An 18461-nucleotide genomic window follows, 5' to 3' on the forward strand; every position below is an offset into this window, starting at 1 on the left:
AGGATATAAGGAGCTGCAGTTTAGGTAAGATGTGTGAAGGCTGTGATGTTGATTATTGGGCCTGCGTTTCTCTTTCTACTTCCAAAGAGTACCTCCATTTCTAGGTAATCACGTATGTGAAATGGGTATGAAATTACACCGAACATTATTTCTGGAAGTGGTATGAAACTGAAGCCATGAAACATTTTATAAATGAGGGAGACTGCTAATAATAAAGGCAATACTTGAGACAGTACACAGCCTGAGCTCACAGGGGGGCTAACCCTTTGACAGCATGAGTCCTGCTGTGCTTTATAGATCTTATTACAAACAAATATGATTTAGATCTGTCCCTTCAATTAGTTGGCAATCGTCCCAACACTATTGTAAACAAAGGGAAAAAACCCTGACTTGGGATGTGAGCAAGATTTCATTATGTGAAACAAAGGTGAGACAATTCTAGTAAATCAGTAGACTACAGAAAAGCATTGTCAATATCTAGTTCTATTATAATCACTTTTAAAATAAATAAATTAGAGGGAAGAGGGAGAAGCAGTAAGAAACCTTTAATTATGACCTGATTGAAATTTATTTTCATCAGACAAAGACCTTCTTAAAAAGGTTCTTTACTGATTTCAGTAATTTCCTGTGGGAAGAGAACACTTTCTTCCTCATCAAATAAACATTTGCGTTTTCATCATGCTGATGAAAACCCCTTCTAATGCAATGACCTCAGTTACACAAAAACAGAATGTCTCACCAGCTTTGTAAATAAAGAAAGGATCTTAAACATACCTGTGTGTCTGTCCTTAAGTGCATTTTTGCACATTTCTATTCTTGCTGAATGGAAGGGTACATATCTGTCTTGGGGTGAGGCCACTAACACAACATTTTTAAAGTACTGAAGACCTGTGGCAAATGCATTAAATAAATCTATCACAATGATGCACAACAATGAAAATACATACAGTGTCAACATGACTACTTCATGCTTTTTGAAAGTAGATTTGAAAATCTACAGTGCAGAATAGATTATAATAATTAAAATGTGCAACACAAGCATAGAAAGATTCATAATAGCTTAAACCCATTTCTGCTGCTTCTGTGAACTATTTGTTACTTACCAACACTCATACAGGTTATTTCTATGTCAACAAAAAAAGTAAGAACTGTCTCTGTTTTAAAAAAAATATGTTTCATTAAACCGTTAATCTTGCAAATATTAATGCCTTTAAACACTGGAAACACATGTACAGCCCCACTATGGTTATTGAGTGGTTTTGGATAAGTAAGTGCTCATAGGAATGGGGATCACATTCAAAAAAAACAAATCAGTACAATTTTCAAGCAAAACAGAGAGATGAGAGAGATGGAGGAGTAGAGGAACCAAATTCAGTGCTATGATGTCATACTATTACATCAGTGTTGAGGGAGCCTTGGGATCCAGTCCCTGCCTTCAGCAGTCCCCTGATAAATGCACACTGTTGGTACATGGACTGGAAACCAGGAATCCTCCCTCTTCCCCGGAGGCAATGGGGCCACTGATGGTCTGTGGGAACAGAATCCTACTGTTTGCCCTGTCCGTGGCCTCTTGAGCCCTCCATCACCCACATTCAACAGGAAAGTAGGAAAACGGACACAGATGATCTAGTCTACTAGACAAGAGAGTATCCTGAACACAGAAGAGCTTTGGGTTTGACCTTCATCTTTCCCTCCCCTTATGGGAAAAGGGCCCAAAACCAAGTCCTTTAATTTCTAGATTTTCATAGAAAAGTTGACCATCAATACCACAAAGAACAGTCCTGCTGGCTGACTTTACTAAGCCTGGCTGAAGCTGTCTATAATTTTCTTCTTGTGCAATCAAACCAACTGAGTTCGACTTCAGTATGAGGTAAAAGGTAGGAAAAGCAACAGTGGGAGTTACCGTATCTAAAATCTTATGTGAAGAGCTTCAAAAGGGAATAATGTTTATTTGTTGCTTTCAAGAGAAGCACAAGGAACATTTAAAGAGATTGAAAAGCAGAAGGGACTTGTACTTTAAGAAGAAAATCAGAAATTACTGGAGGCTTAAAGAGTTATCTGGGAAAGCAGGCACAGCACTGCTGCTGTTATCGCTCCCTCTGCACCTTCTCTCAACTGCTTCTGGGAGCAGGGTGCTAGAGTAGGGGTACCTCTGTTTTGACTCAGTATGCCAACTCAGGTGTTCTTATCTGGACCTACCTACTTCAGATTTTTCACCTAAGCATCTACCTGGATGATTCTGACTTTACAGACAACCCTCTTCACATTTAAATTTCTGCTTGCTGCTTTTGCAGGGACAAGATCTTAATTTATAGCCTGTTAGACCTCCAGTCCACCAAAAAAACAATGGAACACTTTGATACACAACAAATACTTGGCAATTCTTTGCTTGGGAAGTTACAATGTGAGCTTCCTGTGTAGTCCCAATTTTATTTGAACATGACAGTAGTAAAGCAGACATCAACTGTACTCCACAGAAATAAGAGCCAGGGAATCAAAGGGAAAATTCAAATAAGGAAATGCAAATAATGCCAAGATACAGCAGCTTCCCATCATTGATTGTTATGTAGTGTGTTCATAAAATTATGCAACAGCTCTACGTCTGTCAGACTAAAACTAAGAAGTTATATTCACCTTAACATAGTCTTTGTTTCCTAGTAGCAATGTTCCAAAGTATGAGGAAAATTAAATATCAAGTAGTGACCTTGTGACTACCAGTTTGCTCACACGCAATATTGAAAATAACTCTTAAAACATCTGCTTGAACAGAAGGATCATGCTTGTTTTCTTTTCTTAAGAAAAGCCTGATTTGTTTCATTTATTCACGACAGACCAAGGAAGGGGTAAAAAGATCTCTATTTGGACATTGTTTTTCCAGTGTGAGGCTACACATCTCTCTCTGTAGTACATAGATGCCAATATAGACGTGAATAAAATTTGTTCTTTGTCTCACAAAGTTGTATTTCCTAGAGACAAGAGATGTTACACTTAGAAAAAATAATAAAAACGGAAAATGGGTTTCATCTAGTAGCAATGGTGGGCCTGTCGAGCATGATATTTCTTGCTTACAGGATATGAACTCAGGTGTGTATTTTCTATGGCATGGAGGTCTCATTTGGTGCGAACAGTCTGGCAAATATATTCACTGATAACTGGCACAGAAAAAACCACACAGATAAAATAGACATTAGATTTTAGACAGAGCAGCCCTTCTTGAAAGCAAGGGTGTTTAAAGAAAGATCATTAACAAAATGCAGATTTGCTTTACTCCCTGGAGGCCATGGCAGTCCAGCACAATCCTTTGGAATAGCCCGTGATATTTGCACAGCACACCAAGCCCTACTCACCCGTTTTTTGGCTGAGTTGATAGAGGAAACACTTGCGCAGATCTGCATTGTCCCTGAAGGTCAGTTGCAAAAGTGACCCTGACTTTTTCAGCTTCTGCATGAGCCATAGACCTGAAATGAAAGTCAGTGCATATTTACATCCTGTTTGCTAATTATTAACCAAGGGGATTAAAGACATGTGTCTACAGGAAGGGTAGCACTGTAACCCGATGTAAGTCTTTGGTTTCCCTTGTATTGCTAATCAATAGGGAGAAAAGCCTAAGGGTCTCATTGGATAGGGGTAATGGTTTTAAACTAAAAGAGGGTAGATTTAGACTATTATATATAAATATAAGGAAGAAATTTTTTTACGATGAGGGTGGTAAAAGTCTGGCACAGGTTGCCCAGAGGGGTGGTAGACACCCCATCCCTGGAAACATTCAAAGTCAGGTTGGATGGGGCTCTGGGCAACCTGATCTCTTTGAAGATGCTTCTGCTTGTTGCAGGGGAGGTCGGACTAGACGGCCTTTAAGACCTGGGACTCTTCCAACCCAAACTATTCGGTGATTCTATAATTATGTATGTCATGGTAACAGCAACACTCAGGAAGGCTGAACTGTGGGATATTCCACTCCCATAGCACTGTAAGTGTCTTTTTCAGCTGTGCAGTATACAGAGAAGTGGAAGAATACAGTAGAAGCAAGGTCATCTCTCACTGCTGCATACCCTTGGGTTTTCCAAGGAGCACTGTGCTGGACCTTGTAGGAGATGCTGAAAGCCCCCCTCATGCAAAAAAATGCACAAACAAAATGCAACTTTTTCTGTGTGGGTTTGAATTCTTCAGTGAGTATTTTCCACAGCTTCAGCGTATAAGTCATGTTGTTACGATTTATTGTTACATCCACATGTTGCGCTCTCATGCACTCTGCCATGGACTGCAGCTAGTCATACCTTTCCTGTCAACTCTTACCTGTACTAACCAAAGTACTGTTGTTGTAAAGGGTTCCCAGGTGAGGCCCAGAGAGGGACAGGAAGGTGTGTAACTTGTTGAGGTAATAGCGAAACCTGGGGCGAGTTAATACAGATCGAATGATGACGTTACCAAGTGAATGTCCAATAAAACTGTTGGAGAAGAAAGAATTACATTAACACAAAAAACATCTGCATTATCTTCAAATTAAACAGAAATGTGGCATAAATTCTTCTTGAGGGGACTCTGTAAGGGCTTTTAATAACACCCTTCAGTTATCATTTCACATTTTTTCAGCCTAGTAGATACTCTTCCCTTCAGTTATCATTTCACATTTTTTCAGCCTAGTAGATACTCTTCCATCTATAAAAAATGTAAAAAAATTAATCTCATTGATTCAATGGCTTTTGACACAGGGCATTTTTGGAAAAGCTAATTTCACTGCATGTTGCTCATGTAACTCCGTTACAGACTATTAACTATCAGAATGCTTACCTTATTCGGGATATGGAGAGGTTGTACAACTGGATATGCTGTATAATTTCATCCAATAATCGGTCAGTCATTGTATCAAAATCAGCAAAAGTATCAGTCTGGTGAAAAATTGAATGAATCAGTAAATTAAAATATTGCACTTATTGCAGACTGATGCTATTTTGCAGGTAAAATGCAAGCAGAAACATAATAATTAATCCAAATTTTCTTCATACATGCTCAAGGGGGGAGTGATTTTTCTTAGTCCCCAGGTCCTCTAAAAATTGAAGTTCTCCTTTAAAAACAGAGTTATGAAGTTTCACTTTCAGTTTATTAGCAAATAGCTTCCAACTAATATTGCAAACTTACCCAAGACAAGTATGTTCTTTCTCACATAGCATCAGCAGCAAAAACAGCACATTGAGTCAGTGTGGGTCACACAGCTATCATTCAAGCCCATGTGGAAATTCGTCATCCTCAGTGAGCTTGTAGGTAAGGTAAGGCAAAATTTTCTGTCATGGAGTCTCTTTGACTGTGTATTGCACCTTTTAGCTTCAAGAACACAACCTGAGAAATCAAGGTAGGACTAGAGCAACCCTACACTTTGTAGGGCATGGAAATAGGTCCCTCTAGAACACAATTCATATTTTAAGAGGATTAAATTGCCTCCTGTGGTTGTTTCACTTACTGTACCAACTGTGCCTGTAACTTTGGCACATGTCATGATAGGATAAACCCAGACCTACAGTTTATTAATAGTAAGATTAAAAATATTAGGCTGAGTGATTCCAGACTCATGAGTATGATCTTAAAGCAGCCTGGCTTGACATGGTGACAACTGCTAATGCTTTGCTGCTCTAGATACCATATGCTGCACATGGAAGAAAAGCTTGTGGCATTTCGATTTTAACAGATTACTATGATAAAATAGATCACAGCATTATACACTGACACATAGGTTAGGCTGATGCTAAAGATGTAATCACAAATTATTTGGCCATGTTAATGAAATGCTATGTGTTTCTTATTCAACAGTTATCAGTAAGAGAATGAGTGCTAGAGTGAGACTATTTGTTGCTTGCAACAGTATTGCCAGTTGTGACACAATAAAACAAATAATATATTGTCCAGTCTATATGATTGCAAGCATATCTTATTCAGAACGGTGTCATTTGGCAATCCAACAGAACTCTAAATCAAATTCATAACTAGCTAGAAAAACAATCATCAAATGCTGGAACAGCTATTCAGAGCAAACATATCAGTAATTAATACTTTTGTGACACAACTCATCTTGCTAATTGCAGCTCTTGCAAGGGAAAACAGAAGCCTATTCACTTTGCAATTTATGAGAACATTCGGTTTAAGTCCTTATTGCAAACAGTCCACTAACCTTCTGCCTGTTTGCTTTGTCTGCACTGATAATTAATGATTTCCTCCTAGGCTCATTATCCAAAATCTTTCAGGTTGTTTAAAAGTGGAACGGTATCAGCCTGAACATTAATCATAAACAAAACACATCAAGCATCATAATTCATCTGGTTATATCTCCATCCTTTAGTATCATCTCAGTCTGATTGAGCTTGTCATACGTATCACAAATTAATGCCTAAAAAAAGTGATTTGCATTTTCCTCTATAAAACAAACTTCAGCTAAACGACTGATTTCTTGGGTCATTTGCAGTCTGGTTCTCAGAGCAGGGAAAAAAGGGTGACAGGATGCTTTACAGCATCCAAATAGTCATCAAACCATGCCGGTTCTATTCCAGAGCAACAGGAACTTCCTCACCTTCCCAGAATATAGGAGTATTAAAAGTTCAGATTATAAGCTCTGGATAATGTTAAACAGACATGTTGTAAGATGCTTCATTCTCTGAAAACAAAGATGCTTTGATGCAAGTCTGAACTGGTCTCCTCATTATTTTCATCTTGCTTACATTCACTGTGCTGGTCTGCTGCTGACAGACGTGCACCAGAAGGTGGCAAGTTCACAGACTAACACTAACTGGCCACTTCAAAATAGAAAAGCTGTCAAACAAAGAAGGAAGGCAAGTTTTTACTCAAGTTTCTCAAGTTGTTCATAAATCTGAATAGTATTTCTGACTGGGCAATGGAAATCCTTAACTTGTGCACAAAGTTAGGCCTGCACCATAAATACAGGTTTGTTGCAGAACAAAGCGTGGGATTCATTACTGTTTCTCTGCCTAGACTAGCAATTAATTTTTCTGGAAGATGTTTCTTTACCATTCAAGGAAATAAATCTCACAAACATTGCAACATGAGAAACAATGGCTGCTGCAGCAAAGGAACCTGACAACACCTGCTGGATATTCCACATCCTCCAGAGAATTTAGCATCACTAAACTTGATGCTTTCTGTCGATGCTGCATTGCCTGGCATCCAACAGGCAGAGAGACATCAGGCTGCTAAGTTTGCAAACCGACAGGATAAATCAATTTTCTTCTTCTAAGGTTTAGTCCTCTAAGTGCTAATGTCATTGCCTTGGATTTCAATGCTATGAATATTTTCTGATGGGTTTGAACACCCTATCAAATTAGACAGGAACAGGGCCAGGCCTTTGCAGTAAATACTACATGAAATTCCCTGAATTCCCCAGTGCTTTTGCTTCATTCAGCTGGTGAGAAGGCTTTGCTGAAGGCCCTGTTTCAGAAACGTCAACAGCTTTTAGCAGATCTAAAGGAAGACAGCGATTAGCTCTGCACTACCTGATTTCTTTCAGACATTAGGAAGTCCAGTTTTCCACCAGGGAGTCCCAGTTCTATAAAAGTCTTTACCAGCCGCAGATCTGCACTGTTGCCTAGAAATAAATGGTTCTTTATGAGATGTAATTCAACAGAAAAATAAGTAATACAGAGTCAATTAAATACATTTGTCTTCTTCTAAACCTCGACACCAGGGAGCTCTCGCTAGGCGCTGCTAGGACAGCTCACCACACCACAGGATCATGCATTGCAACAGCAGGAGGGCAAGAACACCCACAGCCCGCGCAAGGCAGGGCTGGAGCTCACCTCCTGCTGTTGGGGACTGCATACGTGGTGGGGACTAAAGGGCAAAGATCAGGCCCAGAGTAACTGTCCTTTGTTTGATGAACAGCAGAGGTAAGACAACAAGACAAAAAGCTGAGGTCTGTCCTTCTGCCTTCCCAGCTGCCTTGGCCCATGTGCTGGGGTAGACGGCTGTACCTTCAGATAGGGAGTAAGCTGCCGCTGTGTACTCACAGTTGGAGATGGTGCTGAAATGTCAGGCTCATAATATGGAATGGCCCGTTGGGAGATGCCTCATTCCATCCTAGGAAATTCCAAAGTCTTCTGCAAAGGAGGTACCTCCACCTCACTAGAAGGACATTACCGCCACTGAGATATTGAATGGCTAATGGTCCTTGATAGAGCCAGTGAGTGTTTGTTTTCCACTTTTCTGAGAATGCCTGAGATTTCAGTCTCTACCTCTCCTTCTCTGTGGTTTGAAAGTTAACGTCTACAACTTTCCCAAGTTTATTGGTACTTGATACCAATAATTTGTCAAGACAAGTTTCAAGTGTAACATACCAATTTTCTGCTTAGAAAGCACATATGTAAAAAATTCCAGGCCAAGCTTCCTCTGCACTGAATGATGATTTTTATTCTCTTACTTTCTAAAGCCAGCCACTATCTACCCTACAACAGTGTTGGGGGTGTTTAAATAATGATTTCATCCTGGTGACCTATTGCAAAACAACCAAGCATTTGTGGAAAGACAAGCAGCATTACTGTAATGCACACCTGTACGCATAAGGACTGTTGCGTTACGGTGTAGAATTCTGTTTAAACAAGAAAAAAGTTGCAGCATCCATTTCTTAGAGCAAATATTTAATATTCTCCTAGATCCTTTATTACAATGGACTGAATAACATAATAAAGAGCAAATACTAGTAAAGATAAATACTTTCCTTAGACTCTCCACTCTCCATTCTTTCATATTTGCTGAACATCTGCTCTTCTTTTTTGGGGGTTTTTGTTTTTGTTTACACCAAAATGACTTACAAACATCAATTCCTCCTGGGCTTACCATCCAATCCATGGACACAGACAACCAGATGAATTCCATCTTCCAAATTTTCTTCCTCTTCCTCTGGTGGAAAATATGGGATATCAGAAGCTAGTACAGATAAGTCACTGTACAGAAATCCTTCAATCTTCATTTCTTTTTTAAATTTTTCTTTGGCCTGATAAAAACTGGAGAATACATTAATTAATCACAATAGAACTGGGTGTTCAACAACAAACCTTCAAACTAGAAATGAGGAGACTGGTGTTTGCAAGAACTTATGTTTGCAATTTTCAAGTAGACACCCGGACATTATTACTTATCTATTCTGATTGACAGAAATCAGGATGCAGGGAAGAAAAGCTGTTTCTGAGTGATTTGGATACATACAGGGAATAGCTAAATCCCATTAGCACCTCACACCTGCCAGAGGAATGAAGGATTTACAAAAAATAATTTTCTGGTGGCACATAACAATGAGACTAAGATACGGAATTAGCTATTTTGCGTCTTAACAATGTCATCAGCCTTATAGATACTGAAATGCAAAATGTATCATTTTTTCTTCTTTGAGAAGCTGAAGCTGAGACCCTACTAGTCAGTCTGTGCTCTTGTTTCATAGTTTAGCTAATGAGTGCAATTATTTAAGCAGAAGAGAAAAACATGCTATGGCACTGCCATAGCGAACTGGCTCTCTGGGATCGATACTCAAGCCTGGGTAACCTTGTCTTCAAGAAGGAGGGCCAGATTTTAAAGATTATTTAAACACCTAAATCCCACAGTTTTTCAGGAGGATTAAGGACCTAATGTCTTTGACAATCTCATTCTCTCTCTGCTTTCGTCTTTCCTGTCTATTCAAATTATTTGTTCTATATAAAAACTTGTCTGTTTGGATTATTTATAGTGTAATTCCTTGGACAACAACTGTCTCTGAATGCAAGCTTACATTTATGCTTAGCCCATATTAGGGCCCTGAACTTTGTTAGGGTCTCTTGGCATTACAATAAGAAAGTAATTAGACATTCTTACTTCAGCATCCTTTCATTTGTCTCTTCATCCATCTCATTTGAATTAGAAGAGACAACTCCGAAGGAGCCCAGAGGCTGGCGAGTGATGGGGAAGGCAGCCTGCTTTGCAGAGAAGCCGACCATAGCAGGGGTCTCTTTGAGCACAGAAGAAAAGGGAAGACACGTGGCAGTGCAAGAGACGGACAGGTTAACCACATCAACAGCCTTCCTGCTTTCCAGGGCTACTCCCTCTGTCGTTGCCAAATGAAACCCCGTACCATTAGCTACAAGTTTATGCTCTTGGCCGTTGGGTTCCTGAGGATATTCAGCCTGGTAGGATCCTGTTGCAGGGTCTGCTGAGGCAGGTGAGTCGTTGAGCTCAATTTCTTGTAAGCCCTGCATTTCTGCATACACTGCTGGGCTCTCGTCACCTAGAGAGCTACCACACTCCCCTTGCATTGAGCCAAATTCGGTTGAGGTCTCCGAAGGAGCTGGAACAGGGTAGCAAAAATCTGGTACCAACTTTATGCTTTGGGAGAAACTCTCCGGTCCTGAAATTCTGCTATTGGAGTAAAAGCCTTGTATTTTTAAACTGTCCAGCTTAAATTTATCCTTGGGATCCTCAATGCATGTATCAAACTTCTCTATATCTTCATCCGAGTAATTACAAGCCCTTGGTGTTTTTAAGCTGCACTCACCATTGCTCTCCAGTGACTGGCATTCAGATACATTATCTTGGAGCTGTTTTGGACAAATGGGTGACCTTGTGTTTTCCAAATAAGTCTCTGGAAAACCTTCCTTCTCCTCCTCCCCTTGTAACTCAATGTTACTGCTACTGTGTTTGACAGAGGGTTTGGGATGTTCTCTTGGTTCTGGCTGTCCACTTTCATTGGTGATTTGACACGCAGAAAAGTCCACAGTTAACTTTCCATCTCCACTCTCTGTTTCTGGGCAACTTTTTAAGTTTCCTCCTGAATCTCCCAAGGTTGATTCACTGTGTTTGGATATATCTACTTCCTCCGCAGGCTCTTCTGGGCTACTGATCTGAGGAGCTGAGACAGATTTTGTCAGTTTGGTAAGCTCCACTTCCCTCTCCTCTTCTTCAAAGGGCAGAGAGCTGATGGATGTGAGTGACGCTTGGATCCCACTGGGCAAGCTGGTATTGCTTTCTGTGTGGCCACCCTCCAGGGAATTCCGGTGGATGGCATGCCTTCGTACCAAGTGCTGTAGAATCTCTCGATCGCTGGGCAGCTCCAGTGCCCGACTACGAGCATCAGACCATGCCACTGAACTTGGTTCACTTTCAATGCCTGAATCAGATATTATAGAGGAAGATCTTTTTATAACCCCTGACATCAGGGTAAATTCTTCACACTCCTCACCTCGTTGCTCCTTTGTGAACAATTTCACTTCAAAGCTGTGTGGGGGCAAAGCTTTCAAAACAGGGAGCAGAGCCTTGGTGTCTGGATCTCCTGTCTTTTCAAGACTGGTCAATTCATTCAGTGGAAGCTCAGATGATGGGAAATTATTCTCAGGATGACTAGATTCGTCTGTTTCATGTATTTCAGTCCTGTCTTCCAAACCATCAGCTCCACATGCTCCACACTCATACTGAGCACTGACAACTAACCTGGGCTCACTTTTGTGGGAATCCTTATTGCTAGATTTCGTATTTTCAAAGGTAACATCCACCGTAAGTCTATTGTCTTTTAATAAAACTTCCTCGGGTGTTTCAAAGTCTTCTGATGTGCATTTTATATTGCCTGGCTCTGAGTCAGAAGTAGTTTCCTTACGTGAAACAAAAATATTTTCAGTTTTCCTTTGGCTTTCTTTGTTCACTGTACATACCTGAGATGTGGAGTGCTGGTTTAATCCCTTAGCTGGATAAGCAGCACCTTCAGTACCACTGTATATGCAGGAGGGATTCCCATTTATCCTATCTGTGTGTATTACTAGAGTACCTTTCCTGAACTCTCCTTTCATTACTGCAGTGGCATCATTTGATACAAAATCATCATTGTCACGTATTACGTCCATTTGAGTATTTGCAGGAACCTCAAAATCTCGGAAAACTTCCAAATTCTGATCTGAAAGAAAGAAAAAAAGTAGTAGTACCTACAAGAACACAAAACATTACCCTAAGGTGATGTGGGACTTTGAAAAGTGATTGTAAGTCCTATAAAAGTTTACATATTTCTATTATGTAAGTTACACATACATTAGAGGCATATTACAAATGCAAACGCCAGAGTGCATTTAACTAGAATTATACTGACAGTAGTTAAGGCAATACCAATAATATGTACTTTCCTCAGTATAACTGTATCTAAACTGCTATTTACAGCATATGTAAGCGAAATAAAGCTGACACTTCTGTGTATTCCTGCTGTCATATGACACCGTTCATAGCATAACTCTTGCTTGTGAGTTAGTTTAATACTCAGATTAATAGTTTAAGTATCTGTAATAAGTATTGTCAAAAACTAGGCAGTTAGATAACTCTGGAAAAGTGGAAATTTTGGACCACAGGTCATATTTACTAGACTATGGTCACCTCTAATATTAATACATATTGCTTCCTTGATAATCATAACAGTTGAGTAAAAAGAAAAAGGAACTGAGGGCTACGAGGTTTTACTACAAATCTGCGGAGCTAAATGATTTCTTAATTAAAATTTTGATTTGGGTACTCAAAGGGAAATTATTGTTTTGGAAAGCAATCCTGCCTTTCAGGAACAGTCTTGGGCTTTATGCCGAAATCGCGGGGTTTTGTTGTGAGCTTTGTTACCACTAGATGTCACCCTGGGGATGAAAGTCATAGCGCTGGTTTTCCTTTACATTTTTGTCACAAAAATCTAAAAGGTTGTGTTTTCTTTCTGGATTTAGCCTCCAGCTCGTGTAACTAAACAGCTTGCTTTGAAGATGAAAAATATAAAGCTATAGAGAACACTCCTAGTTTGCTATTAGGGAAAATAGAAGAATTCAGCTATATTACACCACGGATCACACTCTGATCCAAGCCAGAGTCAGCCCAAGGGATGCGAGATGGTTTACCTTGGGCTGGGGAAGTGAACCTCCCTCAGCTCAAGCTGTCTCATGAAGCAGTGCCTTGTGGCCTTTCACTCACCTTTGCAAGGCATATCCATGTACCTATCTTCAAAGATAACTGGGAGCGTGTTCCAGTCCCCATCTATGTCAAGGCATTCTGCTGGGAGTGGGGGCATGCTGGTAAAGTACTCCGAATTACGAATTTCTGTAGAAATCTGTCCGTGACTTTGGATCCTGGCAGAAAAGTACAAAAGGAATTGAGTGTTTGAGTTGTTACAGTGCTGTTTCTCCAGCGCTCCTGCAAGCCCAGCAGCAAAGCTGAATGTGCAGGCAGGGGACAGAGGCAATGTGCTTAAAAGGTGGCAGTACTGCACGATGACGGGTACCCAGCCCTCCTAGGAGGTTACCCATGAGTTGATTCCTATCTTTCAGTTAGAGATACCCACAACTCGCATACTCCTTCATTGCAATACCTCTGTCTTTTTGAAATTGTTCCAGCTGCTGCTGCCACAGGCTACAGTTGCCTACCATTACTCATTGCTGTCCTCCTTCAGGGTCGCTGCAGCTGGTTGAGACTGGATCCCTCAGCCAGGAAAAAAGGTCTGTCCAGCTGTGGGCAAGGCTTTCAAAACCCATATGCAGGAAGCAATACTCAAAAATTTGGTTGAACAGTACAGAGAGGAATAAGGCCGAGAAGGATGCATGGCAGGCTCTCTATCTCACTTACATCCATCCTCAGAGCACTGCAACATCTCACATAGGTATGCATCTGGGAGAGCTAAAAGAGATCAGTTCAGCCACTGCCTTGCTGGCAGAAGTAGAACAAGTGTCTATTTCCATCTTTTGGGCCATGTAAAATGCTACCTGGCTTTCATCAGTGAATGTGACATTAAACTGGCACATTGATCTGGATTCAGCCTTAATAAAGTCAATAACTTTTAGTTCTGCTGAGCTTTCCTATGTAAGCAACTTCCTCAAAAAATGGGGAAAACATCAAATACAAGGTTTGTTTGTGTTGAATCTTTGATGAATTAGTCCATTTATCCTAAAGAATAAGGATGAAAACAACAAGTTCTTCATAGATGGTCAGTTGAAAGCAATTCTGCACCGATCCCATAGGACAGCACAATGGCAGTATTTCAGATTATCATTGGCAAAAGGCAGGTAATAATCACGTGGCAGTTAACTGCAAAAAGCACACTTTACACCTTATGAAGCAAAACTCAAACAGCAGGTTTGTAATTCATGCCAGCACGGAAGATTCCCCTGTCCAGACACAAATAATTTGTTCAGACCAGCATATCAGCTTCAACTTCAGAATGTAATTGTTGCTATCATTTCCTCTTACCTGTAGGCCAGTTATTTTTTCCTCAAAGATAAACAAGTCATTGCTTGCTAAAACGTGACTCAGATAGGAGTCACAAACAGTAACTGCTCACTTTTACTTGCAACAACACCTGAGTTTTAGAATTAACTCAGCACTGTTATAAAGTTCTCACTGACATATTAATTAATAGCATCAGCATTTTACTAAAGACCACATGGAAAAATAATAAACTAACCTTGCTTTGAGACCAATCTCTGGCACAAAATATGAATTACTGATATTGAAAGGTGTGAGAAAAAATATTTTTTCTTTAAAATGTGGGGAGGATATGTCACCTGCTAGAGGGTCCCACCTTGTGTGATACCTAACTTACTGAAAATGCTGTGTCCTCTTCTGCCTGAGCAGTCAAATGCCGCCAGGCATGTAGGTGTGTGGCCTCACACAGAACTCACAACAACAGGAGACCAAAAAAGTTCTTATCTGGTAAGTAAGAAAGAACTGGGGGAAAAGCTGTGAGTGTTTGAGGTGGCTGGACCGCACCTGGCACACTGAGAGCTGATCTCACCTGCAGCCTCTGTGAACCCAATGAACACTCCCCACTGCCACCCCCGACATTAATAATACTTCGGCAGCCAAGGCTCTGCTTTTCCAACTACATCATCTAACAAAATAAAAAGAAGACATGACTCTGCCATGAGACCTATATAGACCAAATTTACTACATAGACCAACTTTTACGTTTTTTAAACTATTTTATTTTTTTTTTACTCAGTCTTCTCGATAGCCACTGAAGAAAAATTATCATTTTTCTGTAGGAAACAGGCTAGTTCTGTGGCTGCATGGAGAAACAAAATTACTTTATGCAGTTAGGCTTCCTCCTGTGCAGGGTTATGTTTGCTTGAATGGGGCAATGAGTGTCTGTGTCCTTACCCCAGGATCTTGACGTGGGGTTTTCCTTGTATATAGCTCACTTAAAGCCTGACAGGGGAGGACTAAGTGAGCACAGCTGGGCCCCTGCAGCCATGGTGCTGCTCCAATTCCGCAGAGCAAGGTAGCCTTGTACAACCCATCTGCTAATGAAGTCATGACCCTTTCCATCAACACTGAATCAGCCCTAATGTCTCTAGTGACAGCTCTGAGAAAGTAATTTTCTTCTTTGCACTAGGTCAGAAGCAGATGCCTCACTTAAGCTTCATCATCGTGACAGGACCTGATGTCATGGCCTTTAAGCCTCTTCTGAAAGATGGGTTTCCACACTGGTAATGCTGTGGTTCCCCCATGGTGACAGGCTATTCAGCGAACAAATAGTCCAGACATCCTTCATTACTCAACAATTCAAATCTGAGCATCTTTCTTTGAACTCTACCTTCAGGAGTCAGGTCCTGAGTATTATCCATGTGCTCCACTTTGGATCATTGACTAAAACAGAAAGCAGGATTTGCCCTGGTATAGCTTTAAAACTGGCTCATCATACTGCCCAGCTTGGTTCCAAGCAAAAAGCGTCAAGCAGAAGGAAATAATTACCTTGCCAATGTTTTATAGCATATTTTTATGAATGCAATCCAGAGCAATGTTTGTTTTCCCAGACTGTTTTACACTGTTGATTCTCAGTCAATTAATTACCAACCCTGAGCTCACATCACTCCCACAGTTCCTCCAGCTAACTTGGTGGTATTCCCCGTTCCTGTCCTCCACTGCTGCGCCTAGTGAACATCCATAGCTTTGCACTGGCTGTTTAATACTCCTGTCTGCATTTAAAGATCCTTTCTGCTATAGAAAGTAGGGCTGGCCTAAACACCAAAAGAAATCCATGACTGCCTACCCTCAAAAATGTTTATTAGGGATGGTAAAAAGCAAACATTTAAATGTTAAGCTTTTGTTGCTTGCCAGCAGTTATTTCCCACTAAAAGTACCGGTACTGCATCTGGTGTAGTGGGTTTGGGAAATTAATTGAAGAAAGATGCAAAAAAATATTTCTGCCTGCCCTGAGGCTGGCGGTGTTGATGAAGAAATGCACCCAACTGCAACTGAGAAAAGAGGTGGGGAAGGGGGGAGGGAGGGGGTGTCCTGCATCAGAACCCCAGAATATAGGAATCTTGAAAATTATAATTTCTGAGGACTGAAGGGAGTCATCTACTTCTGACATTGATTTCAATGGTTTTAAAATATGGAGCTAGAACAGACCCGGTGACTTCTCTCAAACCAAACTCCTCCATATCCAGCAGCAAAAGACCTCAGTCTTGATTACAAAATGTTTTTAACTACATTTTCAGTTGTTCCAGTGACAGGGGAAGGTTAATGGGTTACTTACAGGCCTTCCTGGAATGTCAGCACAGCGAGTTTCTGGTGCTCGGTGTAGAAGAAGGCTTCTGAGAATCTCCTCACCTGAGGGAGAAACACACAAGTTAAATGTAAGATGTGATGAAAGCTGCAAAGTACAATCAGGCTAAGAACAGAGCAGCGACACTTAGGACCAGATTCCTTAGTACACTCTGTTTGTTAGACCATTCCGGTGACAGAAAAAAACCAAAGAGCTCAGTTCTGGCTTCACTTTCCCAGTCCAGCACAAAGCAACTGATGTTACATATTTTGCTGAGAGGTAAGTGTCTCTTGACAGTAAATCAAGATTTGCTTACTTGCAACTTCTTACTACTTTTCTAAAAGCTGTCAAATTTGCCATTTTCCCCTATATTCTTGAAGTGGGGAAGATTTCTTCCTTTCCCAGCAAGCAAACAGCAGTGGAGTGAGTTACTAAATTAGAACAATTCATAACTGATCATGTCTTCTATGAGAACATCCACAGTGACTCCCAAGAGAGTAAAGGAAGTCCTATACATCAGCCCAGAGGAGAAGCACTATCACGGTAGAAACACATCTGCCCATGTCACGATAGTTACAAGTGAGAGCTCCTCACATCTCTTCATGGACATTGTGTTGGATAATCAATTACAAAAGAGCCACAGATCTGAAGTGGCTGGCAGAGCACCCAGTGTGAAATAAGCTATAAAAAAACTCAGTGCTGCTATCTGCCCTGGATTAAGCTTTGAGTTTAAATGAGTCAAGCATAATATACAATCAAATGTACTAAGCTGTTAAACTGCAGCCCATACTTTACTAATAATATTTGTAAAAGTGACCTCTGTTACAGTGTCAGAAAATGGCAGCAAAAAGCATGTCATCGGACCTCTGCATCTCCCTAAATCCCAGCTGTGCTTTAACAAATAGCTTTTGTAAAAAAACAGGACTAGCAGACCATATCTTAATAGTATGTCTTTTCAGATGAGGTTCTGAAACTTTTTTTCCAGAGCTGGGAAAGTATCATTACACACAGTCTACATGGGGAGGGACTAAAGCACACAAAGGTATGTAATTTGGCAAAGGTCGAGCAGGCAATCAGCACCAGTTAAGGCTGGAACAAACCACAGGCTGGGATTCACCTTGCTGGAGTGCTGGAGCTGGGAGCATACAGAATCGGGCCCTTTGGCTGAAAGCCATCCAGGTCCTCTCAGAGTCAGGGGAGACCTAGTCAAACTAATCTGGGGAGTCTCAGCATCAGCCACCTCTTCTTGGAACTTTATGCCTCCTTTTTGCAAGCTCAGCCATGCTTTTGGGGAGCACAACCACAGAGTTGTTCTGGTCACTCTGGAGAGTAAGCAGACCTCCATTGACTTTGAAAGGATCCAGAAGATAAGCTGAGATGTAGATTCCTATGCCGTAGATTCCAAAAGCTGAGGGAGGTGAATCCTACCTTTTTCCCTGCTTCCCTACTCTAATGATTAGATCAGACTAAGACGAGTTCAGCCCAGGTGATGTGCTGAACTGATGCTTGGTCAATAACCAAAACCATCCTAATGGAAGACAGCACTTGCTTGAACCAATCAGATAAGCAGATCTGACAAAGTTAGCTCAAAAGATAAGTGCTTTTGTGCCTCCTTTATTGTCAGGTTCAAAAAGCAATTTCCACATGGACAATAGTAACATTTTGTTGTGTACCCCTCACTAGGAGAAAGGCAAGAACTAGCTATATATTTACATGTGACACAGTGAAGAGAACAAATCTATAATCCCTCATGGTAGTTTTGTGAAAGAAGCTGAGAGAAAATCATCTTTTTAGTTATTCGTCATTGTGATGCTTGTGCTTTAAAAAAAAAAAACAAAAAAACCCCCAACAACATTTATGATTTATGGATATCTAGCAGGCACAGGTGATATCTACCTCTTCCCACCCACCTCCTGTTCCATCTCCGATTCTGGTGTTCAGAGTG

General features: G+C 40.7%; 1 protein-coding gene across 1 annotated transcript in view; it reads right to left on the reverse strand.

The window, feature by feature from the left end:
• The window catches only part of FAM135B (family with sequence similarity 135 member B), a 231043-nt gene that overhangs the window by 14541 nt on the left and 198041 nt on the right, over nt 1-18461 (reverse strand). Inside the window, exons 12-20 of the mRNA XM_055705977.1 lie at nt 16508-16581; nt 12949-13103; nt 9844-11908; nt 8836-9002; nt 7497-7588; nt 4792-4889; nt 4297-4448; nt 3348-3458; nt 775-888 (exon numbers count right to left, since the gene is read on the reverse strand). Of these exons, the coding sequence (XP_055561952.1) occupies nt 775-888; nt 3348-3458; nt 4297-4448; nt 4792-4889; nt 7497-7588; nt 8836-9002; nt 9844-11908; nt 12949-13103; nt 16508-16581 (3028 nt within the window). The remainder of the gene's footprint in view (nt 1-774; nt 889-3347; nt 3459-4296; nt 4449-4791; nt 4890-7496; nt 7589-8835; nt 9003-9843; nt 11909-12948; nt 13104-16507; nt 16582-18461) is intronic.

This window comes from Falco cherrug, chromosome 3 (genome assembly GCF_023634085.1).
Source record: "Falco cherrug isolate bFalChe1 chromosome 3, bFalChe1.pri, whole genome shotgun sequence".
In the NCBI taxonomy this organism is placed as follows: domain Eukaryota; kingdom Metazoa; phylum Chordata; class Aves; order Falconiformes; family Falconidae; genus Falco; species Falco cherrug.